The sequence below is a fragment of the Diprion similis genome, chromosome 7 (genome assembly GCF_021155765.1).
Source record: "Diprion similis isolate iyDipSimi1 chromosome 7, iyDipSimi1.1, whole genome shotgun sequence".
Classification (NCBI taxonomy): Eukaryota; Metazoa; Arthropoda; class Insecta; order Hymenoptera; family Diprionidae; genus Diprion; species Diprion similis.
In genome coordinates, this window is record NC_060111.1 from 7296293 (window position 1) to 7317531 (window position 21239).

The 21239-nt window shown below is 40.1% G+C and overlaps 5 protein-coding genes across 5 annotated transcripts; 3 read left to right on the top strand and 2 right to left on the bottom strand.

The window, feature by feature from the left end:
* The first annotated feature begins 1522 nt into the window (after nt 1-1522).
* LOC124408327 (alpha-amylase-like) lies at nt 1523-11791 on the top strand. The gene is made up of 5 exons (XM_046885188.1): nt 1523-1711; nt 1787-2220; nt 2312-2687; nt 2778-3266; nt 11780-11791. Exons 1-5 carry the CDS (start codon nt 1541-1543, stop codon nt 11789-11791), a joined length of 1482 nt encoding a protein of 493 aa, XP_046741144.1. The 5' UTR covers nt 1523-1540.
* Nucleotides 5557-7562, bottom strand: LOC124408328 (alpha-amylase 2-like). Its single transcript, XM_046885189.1, has 5 exons — nt 7368-7562; nt 6864-7297; nt 6396-6759; nt 5802-6290; nt 5557-5737 (listed from the first exon to the last, which is right to left on the bottom strand). Exons 1-5 carry the CDS (start codon nt 7545-7547, stop codon nt 5726-5728), a joined length of 1479 nt encoding a protein of 492 aa, XP_046741145.1. The 5' UTR covers nt 7548-7562; the 3' UTR covers nt 5557-5725.
* Nucleotides 9494-11909, top strand: LOC124408325 (alpha-amylase 2-like). Its single transcript, XM_046885187.1, has 5 exons — nt 9494-9697; nt 9764-10197; nt 10704-11067; nt 11190-11678; nt 11780-11909. Exons 1-5 carry the CDS (start codon nt 9509-9511, stop codon nt 11789-11791), a joined length of 1488 nt encoding a protein of 495 aa, XP_046741143.1. The 5' UTR covers nt 9494-9508; the 3' UTR covers nt 11792-11909.
* A 2882-nt stretch (nt 11910-14791) lies between these two features.
* Nucleotides 14792-16890, top strand: LOC124408324 (alpha-amylase A-like). Its single transcript, XM_046885186.1, has 5 exons — nt 14792-15000; nt 15067-15500; nt 15624-15990; nt 16108-16599; nt 16710-16890. Exons 1-5 carry the CDS (start codon nt 14821-14823, stop codon nt 16719-16721), a joined length of 1485 nt encoding a protein of 494 aa, XP_046741142.1. The 5' UTR covers nt 14792-14820; the 3' UTR covers nt 16722-16890.
* A 1451-nt stretch (nt 16891-18341) lies between these two features.
* Nucleotides 18342-20935, bottom strand: LOC124408079 (probable Bax inhibitor 1). Its single transcript, XM_046884747.1, has 4 exons — nt 20675-20935; nt 19650-19951; nt 19240-19565; nt 18342-19047 (listed from the first exon to the last, which is right to left on the bottom strand). The coding sequence occupies exons 1-4, from the start codon at nt 20719-20721 to the stop codon at nt 19018-19020; spliced, it is 705 nt and encodes a 234-aa protein (XP_046740703.1). The 5' UTR covers nt 20722-20935; the 3' UTR covers nt 18342-19017.
* Nucleotides 20936-21239: the final 304 nt, after the last annotated feature.

The following is a 21239-nucleotide window of genomic DNA, read 5'->3' on the forward strand; positions in this document are numbered from 1 at the left end:
CATACCATTTTTGTTTTTTTTTCTACATTTTAAAAAACAACCCTCAGAAGGGGAGAATTTTTCTTATGTCATTTAGGGGGGGGGGGGGGGGGGGGTCTTTAAATCTCGCAGAAGATGGTAAAATACTGAGGAAAGGGTCAGAAACCCTAAAAATTCGATTTTTGCTTCACTGCACGACAGTTAGCAAAAACATTCTTGAACTGTCTAACTATCGGTTAACATAGACGATTGTAAAACGCTTTTTGCGATTACTGTTCGAAAATTAAAAAATTCCGTCGCTGCTTCGAAAAGGTTTGAGAAGCTTGAAGTTTGTCCATGTGAGCGTGGTATTCTCTATAATATAGAACAGTTTGAATTTCTGTATTAAACCTAATCACCCTACTTCAATGTTCATTTATATGTTTAATGAAATAATTTTTGTTTAAACTCGGATTTCTAACTTGGCGGAAAGTTATTGCAAAGAAATTGCGGGAAAGAAATCGTGCAAGATTTCGCCATAAACATATTACGAAGTATACGAAATTTTTTTACTGAAACGAAGAACATAGTTAGTGCCGTTAATTTATCGTATTATCGTGCATGACAGTTTTGCAATACCAATTTTACTCAACAGTGAACAATTCGATTTCATCCCAACGAGTCTTTCGTTACTCTAAAAATATCTGCACTGTGCATTTTTTGTTGCCTCATTAAAAGATTATTTTATCAATAAAATTATATTCTTTTCCCTACCCTCAAAAAAATTTTTTTTTGGACCAGCTTTTCTTCTCTCAGTATGCTTCCGGTTAGTTTTACCGTACCGAATCTTGATTAGAAATTTGACGAACCGGTTGATGACCATGCCGATCAAATTAAGCTCCCAGGAAAGCGACTTCCGCACAACTCGTAACTGATTTTGAATTTTCGGTACACCACTAACTGAAGATCACCTGAGCTGATAAGAGGACAAAAAATGCTATAAGGATTGACCATCACGTTGATTGAACAAATGTGTTGACATTAGTTTCCGGCAAAATATTTTTCGGATACTTTGCACAACGATATGGAAAATCTGAATTACTTTCTGTCCAGAACTATCTTTCATTGTTAGTAGTGTTCGATGTATCTAGAAATACACACACACACACACACACACACACTGTTGTGTAAAAGTAAATAACGGCTTGACCGGCTTTTGATCTTCTCGCTCTCCCATAGTGACACCTTTGTAACCATGCTCTGCTACCCAATGTAACAATAAACTATATTACAATACCCCCTAAAGTGCGCGTGCTTATTCTTTTGTGTAACACTATCAATAACAACAGCTAGTGTGAGATCGTTGACGATGGAATCGCATGACGCTGTGAATTATAAAACGGAATCGATCAATCTCGATCAATCAGTGTCTCTTTGCATTTGATTTCGTGGGGTCAAGATTTGAAATAAGATATGTCACAAATGACGGATGAAAATAACATAGGATTATTGACGGATCGATTAGATTTCGGTAAAATATAAATTCACCAGCCACCTCAATCCGGAGCACAAAGTATTGACTATGCTGCTGAGTGTGACGCTGTTAGCTCTCGCCGCGGTTGCGACCGCCACCAAGGACCCCCATTACTGGGGCAACCGTGATGGCATGGTCCATCTCTTCGAGTGGAAGTGGAGCGACATTGCAGATGAATGTGAAAGATTCCTTGGGCCGAAAGGATACGGCGGTGTTCAGGTAATATTTCCGGAACCGAACGGTCCGCCATAACTGCGTTGCGAGGAGCTCCAAGGACACCTTTCGTTTTTACAGATCTCGCCCCCAAATGAAAACCTGGTAATCAGCAACAGGCCGTGGTGGGAACGGTACCAGCCCGTTTCTTACAAGCTGGTGACCAGATCCGGTGACGAAGCTGCTCTCAGGGACATGGTAACGCGTTGTAATAACGTCGGTGTAAGGATCTACGCCGACGCCATCATCAACCACATGTCCGCGTCAGCACCGCTTCCAGCATACGGAACTGGCGGATCATCGGCTTACCACGGTGACAGATGGTGGCCCGAGGTTCCCTACGGTTGGAACGACTTCAATTCAGTCTGCTCTATATCAAATTACCAAAACGCCATTGAGGTACGAAACTGCGAGTTGAGCGGTCTTCCAGATCTCAACCAGGGAACGGATTGGGTTCGCGACAAGATCGTCGAGTACATGAACAACCTTATTGACATCGGTGTGGCTGGCTTCCGGTAAGCTATACCCAACCCCTACATTCGTTGCATTCAGTTTATCCACAAACGAGGAGAGAGAAAGCTCAATTCCTCGTCACCTTACCAACAGCATCGACGCAGCTAAGCACATGTGGCCAGGGGATTTGGAGATCATCTTCAACCGGTTGAACAATCTCAACACGGACCATGGCTTCCCAGCGAACAGTCGCCCCTTCATATATTCAGAGGTCATTGATCAGGGAGGCGAAGCAATCGCAGCATCGGAATACGTACACCTTGGAACTGTTACCGAATTCAAGCATGGTTTGGAACTGGGTAACGCCTTCCAGGGAAACAACGCTCTTAGGTGGTTGACCAACTGGGGTGAAGCTTGGGGTCTCCTCACATCCAGCGATGCTCTAGTCTTCATCGACAACCATGACAACCAGCGTGGTCACGGTGGTGGTGGAAGTATCCTCACCCATAAGAATTCCAAGCCGTATAAGGTGAGCTAACGGGTCTCACGAAATATCTACCGACACCTAAGAAAGATCAGTAATCAGATCACCTAACAAAGGTTGGTAACTTGATTACAGATGGCGACTGCCTTCATGTTGGCCCATCCCTATGGTATTGCTCAAATCATGAGCTCCTTCGATTTCACGGACAGTGAAGCTGGTCCGCCAGCCGATTGGAATGGAAACATTCTTTCCCCCACAATAAATTCCGACGACTCTTGCGGAAATGGGTGGATCTGCGAGCACCGTTGGCGCCAGATCTACAACATGGTTGGATTCCGCAATGCCGTCAAGGGAACCGGAATCAATGACTGGTGGGACAACAGCAGCAACCAAATTGCCTTCTGTCGCGGTGGAGCCGGTTTTGTCGCTTTCAACCTGGACAGCTGGAACTTCCAACAGACCCTTCAGACTTGCCTTTCCGCTGGTACCTACTGTGACGTCATATCCGGCAACTTGATCAACGGCAGCTGCACGGGAAAGACCGTAACCGTAAACAACGACGGTACAGCGTATATCGAGATCTTGACCTCTGAGGAAGACGGTGTTCTCGCCATTCACCAGAACGTAAGTCCAACTGACCCATAAATGTAACATTATTCTATTCCAAAGTCGAGACTATTTTTTTACATACTTAAAAATTTCATTTTTACTTTTTTCAGGCAAAGCTGTGAGTCCTCTGCAGATTATGGACTGTTAGAAATCGCCTGGCGAAAAATCACGACTGAAGAAATAACAATCGGTGATATTGTCGGTTAACTTTTTTTTTTTTATACTGATCGAATTATTTTTTGTTTTGTTACTCAAGGGTTTTTTCAATAAATTTTTCACCGCTTCATATTCAAAATTTTTCACCTAATTATCCCGGTGTCAGATCTATTCTGGCGATAAATTCTCATCAAGTTCAAACTTTGATCTGGATTAGTATAGTCCTCAGGATCTGTGAGCTGAATCGTAAAGTGTGTACCTTGTATATATATGTATTCTTGAACATGTGGAAACTCCCGTGGCTTCAGTGTCATGGAAGACTACTACGGAAAATTAAACATTCCGCGTATCCTTAATCCAGTTTTTCCAAGATGCTAAATTTCTTAAATTATTAGAGTAAATACAATAATCTATAACAAGCATAGAGCTTAGAGTAAATTCAACTTTAAAAATCTCATAAACATGATTATGAAAATCGAATATTTTAACAGTTATCGATAAAATTCGATCGATTTGACGTGGACTATTTGAATCGGTGACATATTTTGTTCAATTCTTGTACACTTCTTTTTTTTCCACGATTCAAGATTTTTCAATTATCGCATGTTTTTTCTGGAATTAATTCAAACAAAAGTGTTACAGAGCAAAATACATGACGGTATTGTCGATAGCAATGCTTTCTTTTAATTGATTTGAATTAAAAAAAAAAAAAAGTAATTAACATAGATAAAATCTGATCACCGCGTTGCAATCGTTGACTGTAAATTTAAATTTCTGAAAAATCAACTTTTATTTAAAACCTATTCAACATATTATCTGAAGTAATTGCAATGATTGATCAAACAGGGCTGATTGGTTTTAATGTGCCATGCAAAAATTTTGTAGAACCAATAACTTAACATCAATTCACGATGATGTGGTTCTCAATGGAGTAAGTAAATGGAAAAAGCAAATCCATACAATGGATAGTATTGGAACCGAGTCTAGTAGTAATAGAATAACATATACGTAAATATATGCAACGCGTGGAATGTTTTCTGGAGGCAAGCAAAAAGTCCAAGCGATCAAAGTGTATCTATGTTATTGAGATAGGAGTCAGAACGAACATTCAAGAACTGCAATTGAATGCGGTTAAAGTCCAAATAGCGTGACTTTCGTAACACGTATAACCATTTCTGAATCGATTTTACTTAGTATACTTATACTACTAGTAACCAATACACGAATTGAAGTTGATTTTATCACAAACAAATAGTTTTCGTTGACGCCCAGAAGTGAATCTATCATTTTGATGTATCTAGAGGAAAAAAAAACTGAATATTTTCAAATCTGAACTTATATGTCGTTTGAGGAGTGTTATGTACAACCAAAGTGCGGTAGACAACTACTACCGAAGTAAGTGCCAAGTTTATTAATTATGAAGATTTACTTTCATTTTGTGAAATAATGGTAAATATTCAATGGAAAATTTTTATCGTTAATCTGTGGTAAATTTTACTTAGGAATTCACTTCAAGTTCAGCCTTGAATGATTCTGCTGGTTGATTACAGTTTCAAATAAATATCGTTCAACTCCAGCTCCTGACAGTTCGATGTTCGATTCTGTGTTTAAAAACGTACCGTACTATATCTCTAAATTATGCCTGTACGTACCTATCCTATCTTAATTATAGGTATATGCCCCAATCTTTCAATCAGCGTTGAAAAGAATGATTTCAATCCACGCGTCAACAGTTGTTGTTTATATCACTAAGTCGCGTGGCAGTCTACGAAGAAGTAATCGGCGTTGGCAGATCAAATTGACTTTAGGACGTGTGCCACTGGCTTATTCATAACTAATCGCAAAGAATCAGTCACCTCGTTATCGACCACTTCTTTCCTCTGTTGATAACAACGAAGAAGTGAAGCTAGCTGATACAGACTCACTGATGTTGATGCATAATTTTTCATCAATCAACGTTTGCTGATCGCATGGTTTCTTCGAAAAGGTTCATATTTTAGAAAGAAATTTCGCACATACAAAATGAGTGTTCTATTTACAAAATTATATACAAATTAATTTTTATCTAAGAATTTGAACAATTAAATATTTGTGGCGAATAAAAACAGCTCAAGATGGCTGTTAGGGGTCACTTATATTATGATATAGATATAAACAATAGAGATAAACTGCTCATCGTCAGTGAAAGTGGGTCGAGTTTCTTCACAGTTTTTACTTTTCATTAGCTTATGCACCATAATCGGAAGTACATAGTGCCTTTAAACGTGACAATTTTTCATGACGCACCGACGATATGCATCTCTCAGTTTCCAGCGTCTTTACAGCTTTGCCTGAAAACAATGGTAATGAAAGTTAGAATTTTGAAAACTGTAAAAATAGTGCTTTTTCACTCACGTTCTGATGAATAGCAAGTACACCGTCCTCCTCGCTAGTCAATATCTCTATGTAAGCGGTACCGTCACTGCCTACGGTTACGGACTTTCCTGTACAGCTACCGTCCTCCAAACTGCCGGATATTACGTCACAGTAGGTACCAGCCGAGAGGCAGGTCTGGAGGGTCTGCTGGAGGTCCCAGGAGTCTAAATTAAATGCAATGAATCCGGCACCACCGCGGCAAAAGGAAATTTGATTGCTGCTGTTGTCCCACCAGTCATTGACGCTGGTTCCATTGACCGCAATTCGGAATCCAACCATGTTGTAGATCTGACGCCAACGATGCTCGCAGACCCATCCGTTTCCACATGTATCATCAGAATTGATGCTGGGTGAAAGGATGTTGTCGTCAGAGTCGGCGGGTGGACCGTCATCACTGTCGTCAAACGAGAAGGAGCTCATAACTCGGGGGGTGCCGAAAGGATGAGCCAACATAAAGGCGACCGCCATCTATGATAACGTCACAATCAAGGTTTCGTATCAAGTGCTCGATTTTTTACATCCATGCACATTAAAGGCAGCGAAAATTTAGTTTTGGGAATTGTGCCAGCTCACCTTGTACGCCTTTGAGCTCTTGTACGTGAGGACATCGTCAGAACGCTGGGTATCGTGGTTGTCAATGAACACGAAAGCATCATCGGAGGATATGAGACCCCAGTCTTCACCCCAGTTCGTCAACCACCTGAGATCGTTGTTTCCTTCGAAGCAATTACTCAACTCTGAACCGTACCTAAATTCGGTAACCCTACCAAGGTCCACATACTCCGATGCGGAAATCGCTTCACCTCCGTAATCGATAACCTCCTGGAAGATGAATGGTCGACTACCTTCTTCGAAGCCCTGATCTGTATTCAGATCATCCAGACTGTTGTAAATGGCCTCCAAATCCTCTGGCCACATGTGCTTAGCTGCGTCAATACTATCAATGAAAGGAAATTTCGATCAATAAATTATGGAATGCACAGCTGTTCAGCAACTCAGATCGTCCAGTATGTTAAAAAAGGTTATATTTTTCGCCCTCACCGGAAGCCGGCGACGCCAATTTCTATCAGGTTATTCATGTACTCCACGATCTTTTCGCGGACCCATTCTGTTGCTTGATTCAGATCCGCAAGACCAACCAATTCACAGTTTCGGACGTTAACGGCATCTTGATAGCTCGTGATTTCACAGGCCGAATTGAAGTCGATCGAAGTATAGGGAACTCCGGGCCATGACCTCTCAGAATAGAATGCCTGAGAGCCAGCAGTGCCGTATGTCCCGTCGTCCGCCGTTGATGACATATGGTTAATGATGGCGTCGACGTAGATCCTGACGCCGACGTTGTTGCAGCGTGTCACCATGTCCCTGAATGCATCCTCGTCACCAGATCTGGTTACCAATTTATAAGAAACTGGCTGGTAGCGCTCCCACCAAGGTCTGGTGTCAATTATGATATTTTCATTCGGGGGTGAGACCTGTGACAAAAACAAATCTGAGTATTGACTTTTGATTCAACACCGACTGTTTGTCTAATCAATTATTTACCTGGACACCTCCGTAACCCTTTGGCCCGAGAAATCGTTCGCATTCGTCAGCGATGTCGTTCCATTTCCATTCGAAGAGGTGCACCATGCCATTGCGATCATCCCAGTAATGGGGACCTGTGGTGGCAGCCACAAAGGTGGTCAGGGACAGTAACGTAATACTGAGCAGCATTTTGAACATTATGCACTCCGACTGAAAGGATTCAATTTATATTTCCCCTCTATAATCTTATCAGTGAACCACTAATCCAATCCATCATTTTCACTTTTCTGTTATATGGTACCTATATCTTGTTTTCAATCCTGACAGCTATACATTATCTCTGAATCTGATCTCTTCCTTCGAACAATCAATTGGAATCTATCGATTCTATCGGTTACTTATTCAAGAAAATAGACCAATCTCTCGATAAAACATCTATTCGAACTTTGAATGTTGGTTTTGGTCCCTACCTCAATAACACAGATATAGGTACTGGGATATAATTACGACTTGGGCAAAAACATTCTGAATAAAGACCATTAAAATTATGTGACAATGTACGATCAAATTCAAGAAATTGCATTCTGTATTTCGAGCTCTATCGCAGGAGATGAAATACTTAACACCTGATGATGACCCGTATTCCATGAAAATTAATGTTATGATTATACGTATGTCTTCTCTACAATATTCACACCTAAATATAACCGACACCCTCTCATTGAACAAGAATCATTGTTCAGACCGTACCAATCCTTACCTTTTCCATGTCCGCGCGTACTTTCTACCCCATTTGATACCCGAAATCTCTACCGCTCGTATCGCTACCAACAAGCCGCGGTAAGTTTGAGCGCGATCGCGGGGCTACGCGATTGGGTGTTTCATCGTTAACCGCAAAGATGGCGCTGATCGTTGGAAGAATAAATAACTGACCGGGAATCGACGCTCGGTTAGTCAGTCTGATTCGAGTTTCCGGCCATTCCAGTCGCGCTCGGAACTCTCTTGTTCGCTTCCTCTCCTCTCCAATTTAAATAGTAGGTTCTCGCTAGCCGATCGAACCTCCGTAGATTCACGCCTTCGGCCTCGGAATCTCACGGCAGCTCTCCACTTGCGAGACACAACCATTGATCGTACACTAACACCTCATAACACTCTTGACACAACTTTACTACTGTAATAATGAGGGGTTTTTATGCCTCAGCGGCTTTTCCCCTGTGAGCCAATAAATTGCAACAATATTTCTTGGCTCAATTGAGTATTTAGAAAAATTTATTTCGTTCCATATTTCGTCCTCCAATCCATATTTCTTTTCATATAGAATTACGGAAGCCTTCCATGTTGGAAATTTTTCCGACACTACAATGATATTTTCAAGCATTATAATTCGGCCTGGCAACCAACGAGTAGATCGCTGCAAAGTCATGACTCAAGTAACACGAAAATACTAAAACACAGCCATCTCTCTTTAGCTTCCTGCCAAATGATAGCAAGACGAATACAATAGAAAAGGAAAAGGATGACACACAATTATCCTCTCTCCGAACTTAGGCTTGATAATGAGGGGCACTCCACAATTGAGGGGTCAGTCAGTCATTTTTCTAAATTTTGGCACAGAAGTCTCAAGTCAACTAAATCGGAAGTAACCAGTAAGAATCGTGAATATTAGAATCACTCAAAGCATAACGTCGAATTCGAAGCATCAGAGTTTTAGATGGAAATACTTTCTTTCCAAACCTTAGGGGATACATTTATCGATAGAATCAACAAATTTTCATACATTATTCAAAGATACCGATCATTTTCCAGATAGTTGACTTCTCTATGGTCAGGATTAATGATAAGATGATATGCCGAGGCAAAAATATAAAACCGTCATTGCACCCAATTAGACGAAGTTATTGATGTATGTATTTACGGTCAACAAAATTTGTCCGTGTGCAATATGCCAGTGGCTGTGATTGAAATGTACATTCTTGAAATTTGAACCACGAATCAATTACCGATAGAAACTGATCTCACTGATATTTTATTTCCGCTATATCTGGATCAACGATAAGACCATTGAGCCACCACAAACATATGAAAAAAATATCACATAAAATTGCTCGATTAGATTGCGGAAGAATATAAATAGAAAGATTCTCAAATCGGGGTACGTAATGCTCAAGATGCTGCTAAGTGTGACGTTACTGGCCCTCGCCGCGGTCGCGACCGCTGACACCGGCGTCAAGGATCCCCATTACTGGGACAACCACGACGTTATGGTGCATCTCTTCGAGTGGAAGTGGAGCGATATTGCAGATGAATGTGAAAACTTCCTTGCCCCGCAAGGATACGGAGGTGTCCAGGTAAGCAATTGCGAAGAGGATGATCCGCCGTGAACGAAGAGTAAACTTTCCTTCTTCTTCTTGCAGGTATCGCCTCCGAATGAGAATCTGATAATTTCTGACCGGCCTTGGTGGGAACGTTACCAGCCAGTTTCTTACATACTGACGACTAGATCTGGGACTGAAGACGAATTCAAGGACATGGTGGAACGTTGCAATACTGTCGGTGTCAGGATTTACGTTGACGCAGTTTTCAATCACATGTCCTCAGTGGCAGACGATGGGACTTATGGTACTGCTGGATCTCAGGCTTACTATTCCTCACTGTCATGGCCTGGAGTTCCCTACACGTCGGACAACTTCCATACTTCCTGTTCCATCTCGAGCTACCTGGATGCCTCTCAGGTGCGAAACTGCTATTTGGAAGGTCTTGCGGACCTTGACCAGTCGCAAGATTATGTCCGCGCTGAGATCGCAGAGTACTTGAACAAACTGATTGAAATGGGCGTAGCTGGCTTCCGGTAAGTTATATTATAACGTGCGGTATTCTTTTTAAGTCTCTTAACAGCGGGGGAGGAGGGGCGGTATACTTTGTACGGTTTAAAATCATACCTATTTTCAAAGTTTTTTTTCTTTCTTGTTTCTTAAATCAAATTAAAACACTTGGAGCAATTTCAGTTTGAATGTTGATCTTATACAGATATGTTTCCTGCAAAAGTTGTAATCTACAGAAAGACAGATTTTTCGAATACTTTACAATTTTTGTCTGAAATAGTTTTTATTCGAAAGAAATGGTTCAATGCTCCAATAAATAAGTTTTGCCAAAACTCCATTAGTTTCGATATTGTCTACTTACGCACTTATATTTCAATAAAATTGATTTAAGTGTTGTCACTGTCTTAAAAGAAAAAAACTCCTAAAAATAAGTATGATTTTAGACCGTCTAAGCTGTACTGTACTTTTTCAATTTCTATCAAAAAGAACTTCAATTATTAACGAGCTCGTTTGCTTCTCTCTTCATCGACAGTGTCGACGCAGCTAAGCACATGTGGCCCGCAGATTTGGAGGTCATTTACGACAGCCTGGAGACTCTTAATATCTACCAAGGCTTCGAGTCGTACACTAGCCCGTTCATTTTCCAAGAGGTCATCGATCACGGAGGTGAAGCAATTTCCGCATCGGAGTACACGGACCTTGGCAGAGTTACCGAATTCAAGTACGGTACGGAGCTGAGTAATTGCTTCCAAGGAAACAACGATCTCAGGTGGTTGACGAACTGGGGTGAAGACTGGGATCTTATGTCATCCGATGACGCTTTCGTCTTCGTCGACAACCATGACACCCAGCGCGGTGGAAGCGTCCTCACGTACAAGAGCTCCAAGGCGTATAAGGTGAGCTTTGAAAACATTACTTACAAGTTCACGAAGTCAGGTCCAATCGTATGCTGTCCACAATGTTCATGGAAATGAAAAGTGAAGAAGATGTCGAACGGTAATTGTCATTGGTACTTTAGATGGCGGTCGCCTTCATGTTGGCCCATACCTACGGCACTCCCCGAGTTATGAGCTCCTTCTCGTTCACCGACGATGATGCCGGTCCACCTGCTGACTCCGATGGCAGCATCAGCTCTCCCATATTCTATTCCGACAACAGCTGTGGAAACGGTTGGGTCTGCGAGCACCGTTGGCGCCAGATCTACAATATGGTTGGATTCCGAAATGCTGTAAAGGGAACCACGATCAATGACTGGTGGGACAACAGCAGCAACCAAATTTCCTTTTGCCGCGGTGGTGCCGGATTCATTGCATTTAATTTAGACTCCTGGGACCTCCAGCAGACCCTCCAGACCTGCCTCTCTGCTGGTACCTACTGTGACGTAATATCCGGCAGTTTGGAGGACGGTAGCTGTACAGGAAAGTCGGTAACCGTTGGCAGTGACGGTACCGCTTACATCGAGATATTGACTAGCGAGGAGGACGGTGTACTTGCTATTCATCAGAACGTAAGTGAAATTGCTCTGAACATGCCAGAATATTCGGTTCTAAATCCTGCGTTATTTTTGCGATTCTCCCATTTCCAATTCTCTGCTTTTATCTGTTTCAGGCAAAGCTGTGATGATAACGTTGACGTTGGCCACATCATCTTCAATTAAGGAGCAACTCTAATCGGAGGACTAAATTTTATTATTTTTTTTTACAATCTGGAAGTTTTTACGCAATAAAAAATTGAAAAAAAATGTATATATGAAACTGAGTGATTTAGTAGCCCCGATTAGTATTATAGAACGTGACGAAACTCCTTGCATCAAAATGTATGTTTACGCAATACTCACAGAGTTACTCATGAAAATAGTCTAATTGTAAATGGCGGCAAACGTACCTCGTAAATTGAAATGTAATGATGAAAATACTACGACTGAAGACTGTCATCGATCTCAATTGAAACCATCTTCAATGGTAGAGAAAAAAAAAAAAAAAATTGATATCACTAAGCTTTACTTTACTTTAGAAATTATCAACTTATATGTGAAACTTATGACTTTTTTGTAAAAATAATTTACCACAGAGATGTATAAGGGAATACAAATATTATGAATGTAAATAACCATCTTAAACTATAAATGAAATTCGCTTTAATGATGTTCACAGTCATGTAAAAATTCATACTTATAGCCTCATAAATATTACATGCCGCTTATTATAGGCTCATAAATCATCAAACAAAAAAGCTTTGCAATTTCGCACTGCTCGCAAATAACTTTATACGCATGAGAGGTCTTCTGACACGATCTCATCAGTATGGACACCTGCTGTTGTTGCGCACTTGATTCACGAGCATTAATCAAATCTTACTTTGGACCTTGTGTAAAACTATCATAAACAGTGATAAATGATTTTAACGAATCGACTAAGATAAGATGTCTTTCTAATATCAGGTATCGAATTGTACCGTTCCTTCCATCCTAATAGATTGCAATTTTGCATAATTGCAACAATGAAAATGCATGACTCAAGTATTACTGCGCTGCGTAATTTTATTGGTACTGATTACCACCTACCAAAAAACATACAGATTTTACATATTAAGTACGTAGCGATGTTGTGTATCATAGCTTATAATTCACCAATAAGGGCATGCACTTTTCCCTACCTCTAATTGGCTGAAAATTTGAAAAACGATCATTTTTGAGTTCACTCTCACGAAAAGAAACCCCCAACTTGAGAGTAAATTCGCACCCTCAATTTTTTTCTCATGGGGTTCGAGGGTACTAACTTACAACACCCAAGTTGGGGGTTTTTGTCTTCAGGGCAGTGACTATGGAACTGAGGACAATATTATAATAAATAGAATGGCTGACTCTGGATCTACTATTTTTAATTTTCTAATCTAAAAAAGGGAGATGCAGTTTGGATGATGCGAGTTTTTTTTTCGTAAGAAAATGAATACACTCAAAGTAATTTGAGTTTAAGGGCTTTATTATTTATAGTTTCAGAAATATTTCAAAATTTTTTCATTAAAATTCATAACAAAATGGTGGCATGGCGCACATGAGTAGCAAACGACTACGAACTCGAGGTTTTTTGCGGTTGTGCATCTGCTGACGTTACTGTCCAACTTGTAACAGATAAATAAAAATGTTGAATTAAGAAAACCTTTTCGGGTTCGAGCTCGTAGCCCAAATGTTGTGGAAATTATTTTGTTCAACAGCGATATTATATTTTTTCAACCACAAAAAGATTTTAAAAAATTTGGGATTTAAATTAAAAAATCCAGCCAAGAGCTCGAATCGATCAACAAGTCTTATAGATTGTGTCAAAATTTCAAGACGATCGAATGATAATTGACCCAGGAATCTGCGCCACCGGATTGAAAACGTGGCCGATTACAACTTATATACACCATGCCGCCATTTGTTATTAATTTCAATGAAAATATTCTAAAATGGTGCTGAAACTGTAAATAACTAAGCTCTCAAACTCAAATGGCTTCAAGTGTTTTCATTGTCTTGAAAAAAAAAAACTTAAAAATAAGGATTATTTTAAACCGTCCAAGCTGTACCCCCCTTGAACCATAGCTAAAACACTACACGTCTGAAGATCATCAACCCAATCCCAATGCCTGTACGAATAGCGTTAGTATAAATTTTCTACGTACCGTGATTACTTTTCGAATGTATGTCAACGTGATCGTTGAACGAATTTTATGTCAGGAATCATTCAAGACTACTGATATGCGTATACACTAGGGTGGCGCAAAAAAACCGACTATTTTTTTTTTTGAGTCTCGTGTGACGGCCACTCCAAAGGACAGTTCAAAGAAAAATTTTGAAGAGGTCGCTCCACGTTTTTTAAAACGTCAGAAATCGTCAAAAATCGATGTCTTTTTTTTAAATTTTTTTTCTCGTTACGGTATAATTTTATATACAAAAAAAAAATAAGTTTCCGAAAGTTTCAGTTCAAAATTTGAATTTTGAAAGGTCGCTCATGATTTTTTTTCAATTTTTTGGTGCATTTCTTTAGATCTTTTCGAGCGACCTTTTAATATTCATATTGAAATTTCATAAAAATTTTTTCTTTAATTTAATAAGAAAGAATCGATAACAATACACCACGACATGAATTAAAAATCAAACAAAATACTGAAAATATAATTTTTGTAATTTAATTTCATGACGATTTTTGACATTTAAAAAAAATTGGAGCGACCTCTTAAATATTTTTTTTTTGAGCTGTCCTTTGGAGTAGGCTTCTAAAAAAATCAAAAACTAACATTTTGTCACACGAGAATTAACAAAAAAAAAAAGGTGATTTTTTTGCGGTATCCTAGTATACACTAAAAACTATTTGTGTGTGTGCAACATGCCAACATTATTTGTAGGAGGCTCTCAGTATCTGTAACGGAAATTTACCAACTTGAGATTTGAACCGCGAATCAATAACCGATAAAATCATAAAGTTTTCGTGTTTTGCGTGAAGAAACTGATCATATTCACAGATATATACATATATTTGACTTTTGTAATGTCTGGATCAACGATAAGAAGAATACGCCAATATGAAAATAATATTGTGTTTAATTGCTCGATTAGATTGCGGAAGAATATAAATAGGAAGACTCTGAAGTCGAGGTACAGAATTCTCAAGATGTTGCTGGGTTTGACGATACTGGCCCTCGCCGCGGTTGCGACCGCTGACTCCGACACCAAGGATCCCCATTTCTGGGACAACCACGACGTTATGGTGCACCTCTTCGAGTGGAAGTGGAGCGATATTGCAGATGAATGTGAAAACTTCCTTGCCCCGCAAGGATACGGAGGTGTCCAGGTAAGCAATTGCGAAAAGGATGATCCGCCGTGAGCGAAGAGTAAACTTTCCTTCTTCTTCTTGCAGGTCTCGCCTCCGAATGAAAATCTGGTAATTTCCGACAGGCCATGGTACGAACGCTACCAGCCAGTTTCTTACATACTGACGACTAGATCTGGGACTGAAGATGAATTCAAGGACATGGTGGAACGTTGCAATACTGTCGGTGTCAGGATTTACGTTGACGCAGTTTTCAACCAGATGTCCGCATGGGTAGACGATGGCTCTTATGGTACTGCTGGATCTCAGGCTTACTACTCGACCAGGTCATGGCCTGGAGTCCCCTACACTTCGGAGGACTTCCACTCATCTTGTTCCATCACGGACTACACAGATGCTACCAATGTCCGAGACTGCTGGCTGGATGGTATGGCGGATCTTGATCAGTCGACTGAAGACGTCCGCGAGAAGGTCGCGGCATACTTGAACAAGCTCATCGAGATGGGTGTAGCTGGATTCCGGTGGGTGCTTGAAGTACCCCAACTACCGGTGTACTTCAGTAAAAAATCTCTCATTAGTTATCAAGCAATAACGAATGCCACGAGTTATAAAACGAACTTGTTTTTGCCTCTCTTCACCCGTAGTATCGACGCAGCTAAGCACATGTGGCCCGAAGATTTGGAGAACATTTACGACCGCCTTGAGACTCTCGACATCTATCAGGGCTTTGCTTCAAGTCTTCGTCCGTTCCTCTATCAGGAGGTCATTGAAGCCAGCGGAGAAGCGATTACCGCATCGGAGTACACGGACCTTGGCAGAGTCACCGAATTCGCTCATGGTTCGCAGCTGAGTAACTGTTTCATGGGAAATAACGACCTCAGGTGGTTGATCAACTGGGGTGAAGACTGGGGTCTAATGTCCTCCGACGACGCCCTCGTGTTCATCGACAACCATGACACCCAGCGCACTGACAGCTCAATCCTCACGTACAAGGATGCGAAAGCGTACAAGGTGAGCTTCCAACATAACTTATGAGTTTTACGGGGTCACATCAACCTTGCGCTTTGTAATGCAACTTTTTGCTGCTCTCAATTTATTTACAATTTAATTGTCAACGTTATTATACAGATGGCGGTCGCATTCATGTTGGCTCATCCCTACGGTAGTGTTCCCCGAGTTATGAGCTCCTTCTCGTTCACGGACAGTGACGCCGGTCCACCGGCAGAGTCCGATGGCAGCATCCTCTCTCCGATATTCTATTCCGACAACAGCTGCGGGAACGGATGGGTCTGCGAGCATCGTTGGCGCCAGATCTACAACATGGTTGCATTCCGCAATGCTGTAAAGGGGACGGAACTCTACGAGTGGTGGGATAACGAAAGTAATCAAATTTCATTCTGCCGTGGTAGCGCCGGATTCGTCGCATTCAATCTGGACACTTGGGACCTCGAGCAGACCCTCCAGACTTGTCTTTCCGCTGGTACCTACTGTGACGTCATATCCGGCAGTTTGGAGAACGGTAGCTGTACCGGAAAGTCCGTAACCGTAGGCAGCGACGGTACTGCTTACATTGAGCTCTTGACCACTGAGGAAGATGGTGTACTTGCTCTTCATGTCAACGTAAGTAAAATTGCTTCGACCATACCATCGAGAATATTCGATTTTAAATGCAGCACCATTATTGATCGTAATTCGTAATTCTTTTTTTTTTTCTTTTCTATCTGTTTCAGGCCAAGCTGTAATGGCGTTAATGATACTCGCATTGTCTCCAATAAATTAAAGGGCAACTGTTTAGAATGTGAAAATTCCGTTGTCATTCTAAAATTGGAGAGACTCTTTGGTGAATATGTGTTGATTATGGTCTGATTTTACGTATTCTTGCACTCATTATGCCAGGTACTATATAAGTACACCGTGTGTACCTATAAAGTACATCCATATGTTTTATATTTTAATGAATGCAGACGTTTGTAAGCCAAGAGTATTGACGATTTCCGTTTAGCGTCAGGTTCAAAAGTCGTCTCTCCTTTTTTTTCTCAAAGAAAAAATCGAAACAAATAATAAAAAAACATGTATACAGACAAGTAGCTATATCGAAGAACGATATACAACGATACTCCTTGTATTCGAGTGTATAATAACTCAATATCTGTAGGGATATCTACAAAAAAACAAAAATCTAAATGTCTACTAGACGTCTCGCATATCGAAAAATGGTGACGTATAGCTATTATATAGGATAATATAACTGTAGATATACTTATCTCTTATCACTATAATTGATAATACATCTATAATTTACGAGCTACGGCAATATAATATTTGAAATTAATCGGTGTTTTGTGCTAAGATTTGATTCATTGTCGTTGCATAATTTAAAGTCGTTCAATAAAACATTGCGTGTGTAAGAATACTGGAAAGTTCGGTTGCCCTTCAATTCGAGATATTTATTTCCTGCTCGCTGTGTGTCTCCAATTATGGACCAGATTATTTTTTATCCTTTCCAAAATCTTTGATAACAGACAGTGATAGAATCCTTTTTCGTTTCAGGTTGATAATTTTTCATCTCTTAAATCTACTTAGCGTTTCCCTATCTTTAAAAATGAAGATGAGGTTCGAATTTTACATTATTATCCCGGCGTTTTATAGTCAAACAGGTACTGTGAAAAAAAATTATCATTACAAATAGTTCGATTAATTTTTCACTGCAAGAAAAATGTGCTTGTGAAGTAAAGAAGAAAAAGATTTGCATCGAATACTTAACATATAAAACACAGAGCTATATTCAGGACGTTCAAGTCATATTTTGTTTGGCATAAATAGATTAATGAAATCGCATTTTTTGTCAAGATCTCATTTTCACGCCTTCGTAAAATGTTCTAAGATGTTTTAGTATGCAAAATCGCGATGAGTCAGGAATAAGCTAGTGGCTCAAGCCATGTCGGACTAACATAGTAGCACCGATCAATTCTTAGTACCCTGCAATACGCGACTAGGTATGTGGCATTATTAAAAATTTATAGCAGGTATAATGAGATCGTGAGTGTAAAGACTATCAGAAAGATTGAAGTTCGAGTCGGTAATTAAGATACGATATGCATACGCAATGCTAATACGTAGCAATTGCGCATACTTGTTTCTTCGAGAATATTATTATTGTCTACTTAATTATGGGTCGAATATCAAACACTTTCCTTTGTTAATCCACGAAAAATTGTGTTTGTTTAATTGGATGGGAATTTAATACAATGAAACGTGAAACGACCTATACGTTGATTTTATTGATTATCGAAAAGTCATTACCAGAACGATGTGAAAAAGGCCGATGAATAAAACAATAAGAAATTTTAAATAACAGAACATTTAAGGTAGCATGAAATTACCACGTGTATTACCCCTGAATTTCACAAATTTTATAAATTACCGTAATCCTTAATGTACTATACAATCAATTAGTAAGAATCAAATTTCACTTCTTGAAATGGCTCGTCACGAATCACAAGACAAGACGACGCACGTCTGCAAGCAGGTTTTAGAACGCTTATACAATCAACACCCAACTTTGGTAGTTATTTAACAGATATTTGATATGATTGATTATTAACAGAAATGATCAATTTTGGGCGAGCCACGTCAGGAGTGTAAGATTTAATCCAGAGTTACAGCAAGTTATATATATAGTAAATATAAGTATATAAGTATAGTATGTTCTCTTGTATGAAATAACATAAATGTACTTATTTATTATGTATATTTATATACACACAAGGTGCCACAGTTTTTGAGCTCACGATTTTTCAATACTCTTTAGCACGAAACCAAATGAAATCCATTATTTTACATATAAAGTTATGGTACCTCTAGGGGAAATTTTATAATCACAACAAGTTATAGAATGTTTCCAGTGACGGTTGTTGACATGTCGTGGCGGCGGGTAACTGGAACACCTTGTATATGTATGGGACAGGATAGATGAAGACCTTTATTTTATGAATTTACTGAATGCTTTGATGCTCCTCCCAACCATCATCGTCGGTTTTAGTCTTTACGTTTGCGATTTTGTTGCTCCTGAAAAATAAATTTATGAATGAAGAAACAGTAACTTTGTTGCATTATTAACCCGATTTTACTTCTGTGAGCGTAAAGGCCACGTAAGAGCAAAAAGTTGCCACTTACAGCTTACTTATTGATCAACGAGCTATAATGCTTAGAGCTTGAATAATTAATAAATTCACGTAGTTCACTTTTGCTGACACATACCTTTTGGGTAAGAATAATAAGAAGCCGACGGAAAACACCAATAAAGTCAATGAAAAGATCGAGAGAGTGAGCGATAAAGTCCTTGCTGCCCATGCGACGCTTCTCGATGATAAGTTGTGTGTCATAAAGGACAAATCCTGACATTACAAATAGACCCAAGTATAGATGAATTTGGTGGACAACGGGCGAGCGCAAGAAGAGATTTGCCAACGAAATGAGTAGGATAGCGTTCAACATGGTCATCAGAGTTCCACCAAAGTATAACCAGCGGCCTCGTTCAGCTAGGATTGCTGAGATGCTGAACGAGACAAACATCACTGTAGTGCCTGTGAAAGCGAAGAAAAATATTAGGAGTCAAATAACTAAAATGAAAATAGGATGTCTAGCGACTATTTACGCTCGAGACGCACCTACTAACGCAGTGACTATAATGCTGGGATCGACAAAGATGACCGCCTCCAAAAGGGGGCCCATTCCTAGACCAGAAAGAAACGCGAATCCAAGAAGATAGCCAAGACGTAGTTTCTGGTTTTTGTCATTATCCTGCGTCGATATCAGGGCAAAAAGGAGTCCGAGAGCTCCGAGTGTCGTCAGCAGTCCAGCTTCCAGAATACCGGTGTACATGTGGATGTACGCACCGACAGCCGCCGACACGGTGGAAAGTGAGAGGCAACCGTAGACATTTTTCAAGTGTTGCCTGACCGGTGCTTCCCTAAAGAAAAAGAAAAGTTGTTGCTATTTAATTTGTGTGATATGTAAATTTAACGTGTTAAGTTATTCAATGACTGGCATTAATATGGTTCGGTGACAAGGTCATGAGAAATAATTGACAAAGGCGAAATACGAACCGTTACGTTACGCATGATGAAATATTTCATTAAATTAAGGTTGGATGCTTGGTAGGATTGTTATTTATACATTGTACAGTCTGACTTCAATAAAAATAACACGAAGATTAGATGAAATATCGTCAGAGTGACGTGTATCTGCAAGGTCAGAATTAGCTGGGTAAACTCAGTTATGTGAGCCTCTCGGTTTATGTATTTTTAAAAGTCATACCTGATAAAAGCCTGAGTATGAGTAAGGCAATGACGATTATTATTGTTATTGAAAATAAATATGACGACGATCACGTAGCGCGATTACCAAGCCCTGTTCGATTGGCTCACTTTCTTGTCATACAACGATTGCCATTAGTCAAAAGCCCGATGACGAAAAAATGTCAAAGGTAGAAGACTGTTATATCACGAAATATTGTGGTTAGCATGATAGTTGCGCGGTAGGCGATGAGTAGAATATTGGAATGGGAATATCCTAAGGTTAGAATATCAAGTCGAAAATATCGCTAATGTACTGTACAGATACCACTGTAAACAAACTAATGTATCTGGAGTAAAGTATTTGGAAGGAATATAGGGGGTCTGAATGTACTCACAATTTGTTGTTGAAGGAATGCATGAAAGACTGTAACGTGGGCGCCATGGTTTCACTTCTTTGCTGTTCCAGGTAGCACAGTATTGTACTCGGCGTAACTCGTGTTGCTTATAATTTTATACAGATCCAGAATAATCTTGAATCGTGCAAGGTTCGTTTCGGGACACGTCAGACTTTACGTTAATTTCTTGCGAACTTCTGATTGGTCGTGACAAGTTTATCAAAACAACAAGGCACAGCCGATGTAGCGGTGTTAGAGTGACTGAGATATCGGATATTCATCGACTGTGAGGTGCGAGCAGTCTTTACGCTAAAACGACGTCTCGCTGATCGTCGTGCGCACGCGCCTGTTGACGTCGCGGGAGAGGACGCATAATTGAGCGCGTATATTTGAATGCGATTCAATGCGACCAAGGGAAGCAACGTTGACTGAGGATGATTCAGTCAACGCACACGACAAGCGTTGTCGACGTTGCAAAATGAAAATTGGAATGATGAAGCTGCCTTGATGCAAATCGACTTGTTGAGTTTCCTTCACAGTCTAAGGGAGTAGTTGAGCTGAAGGC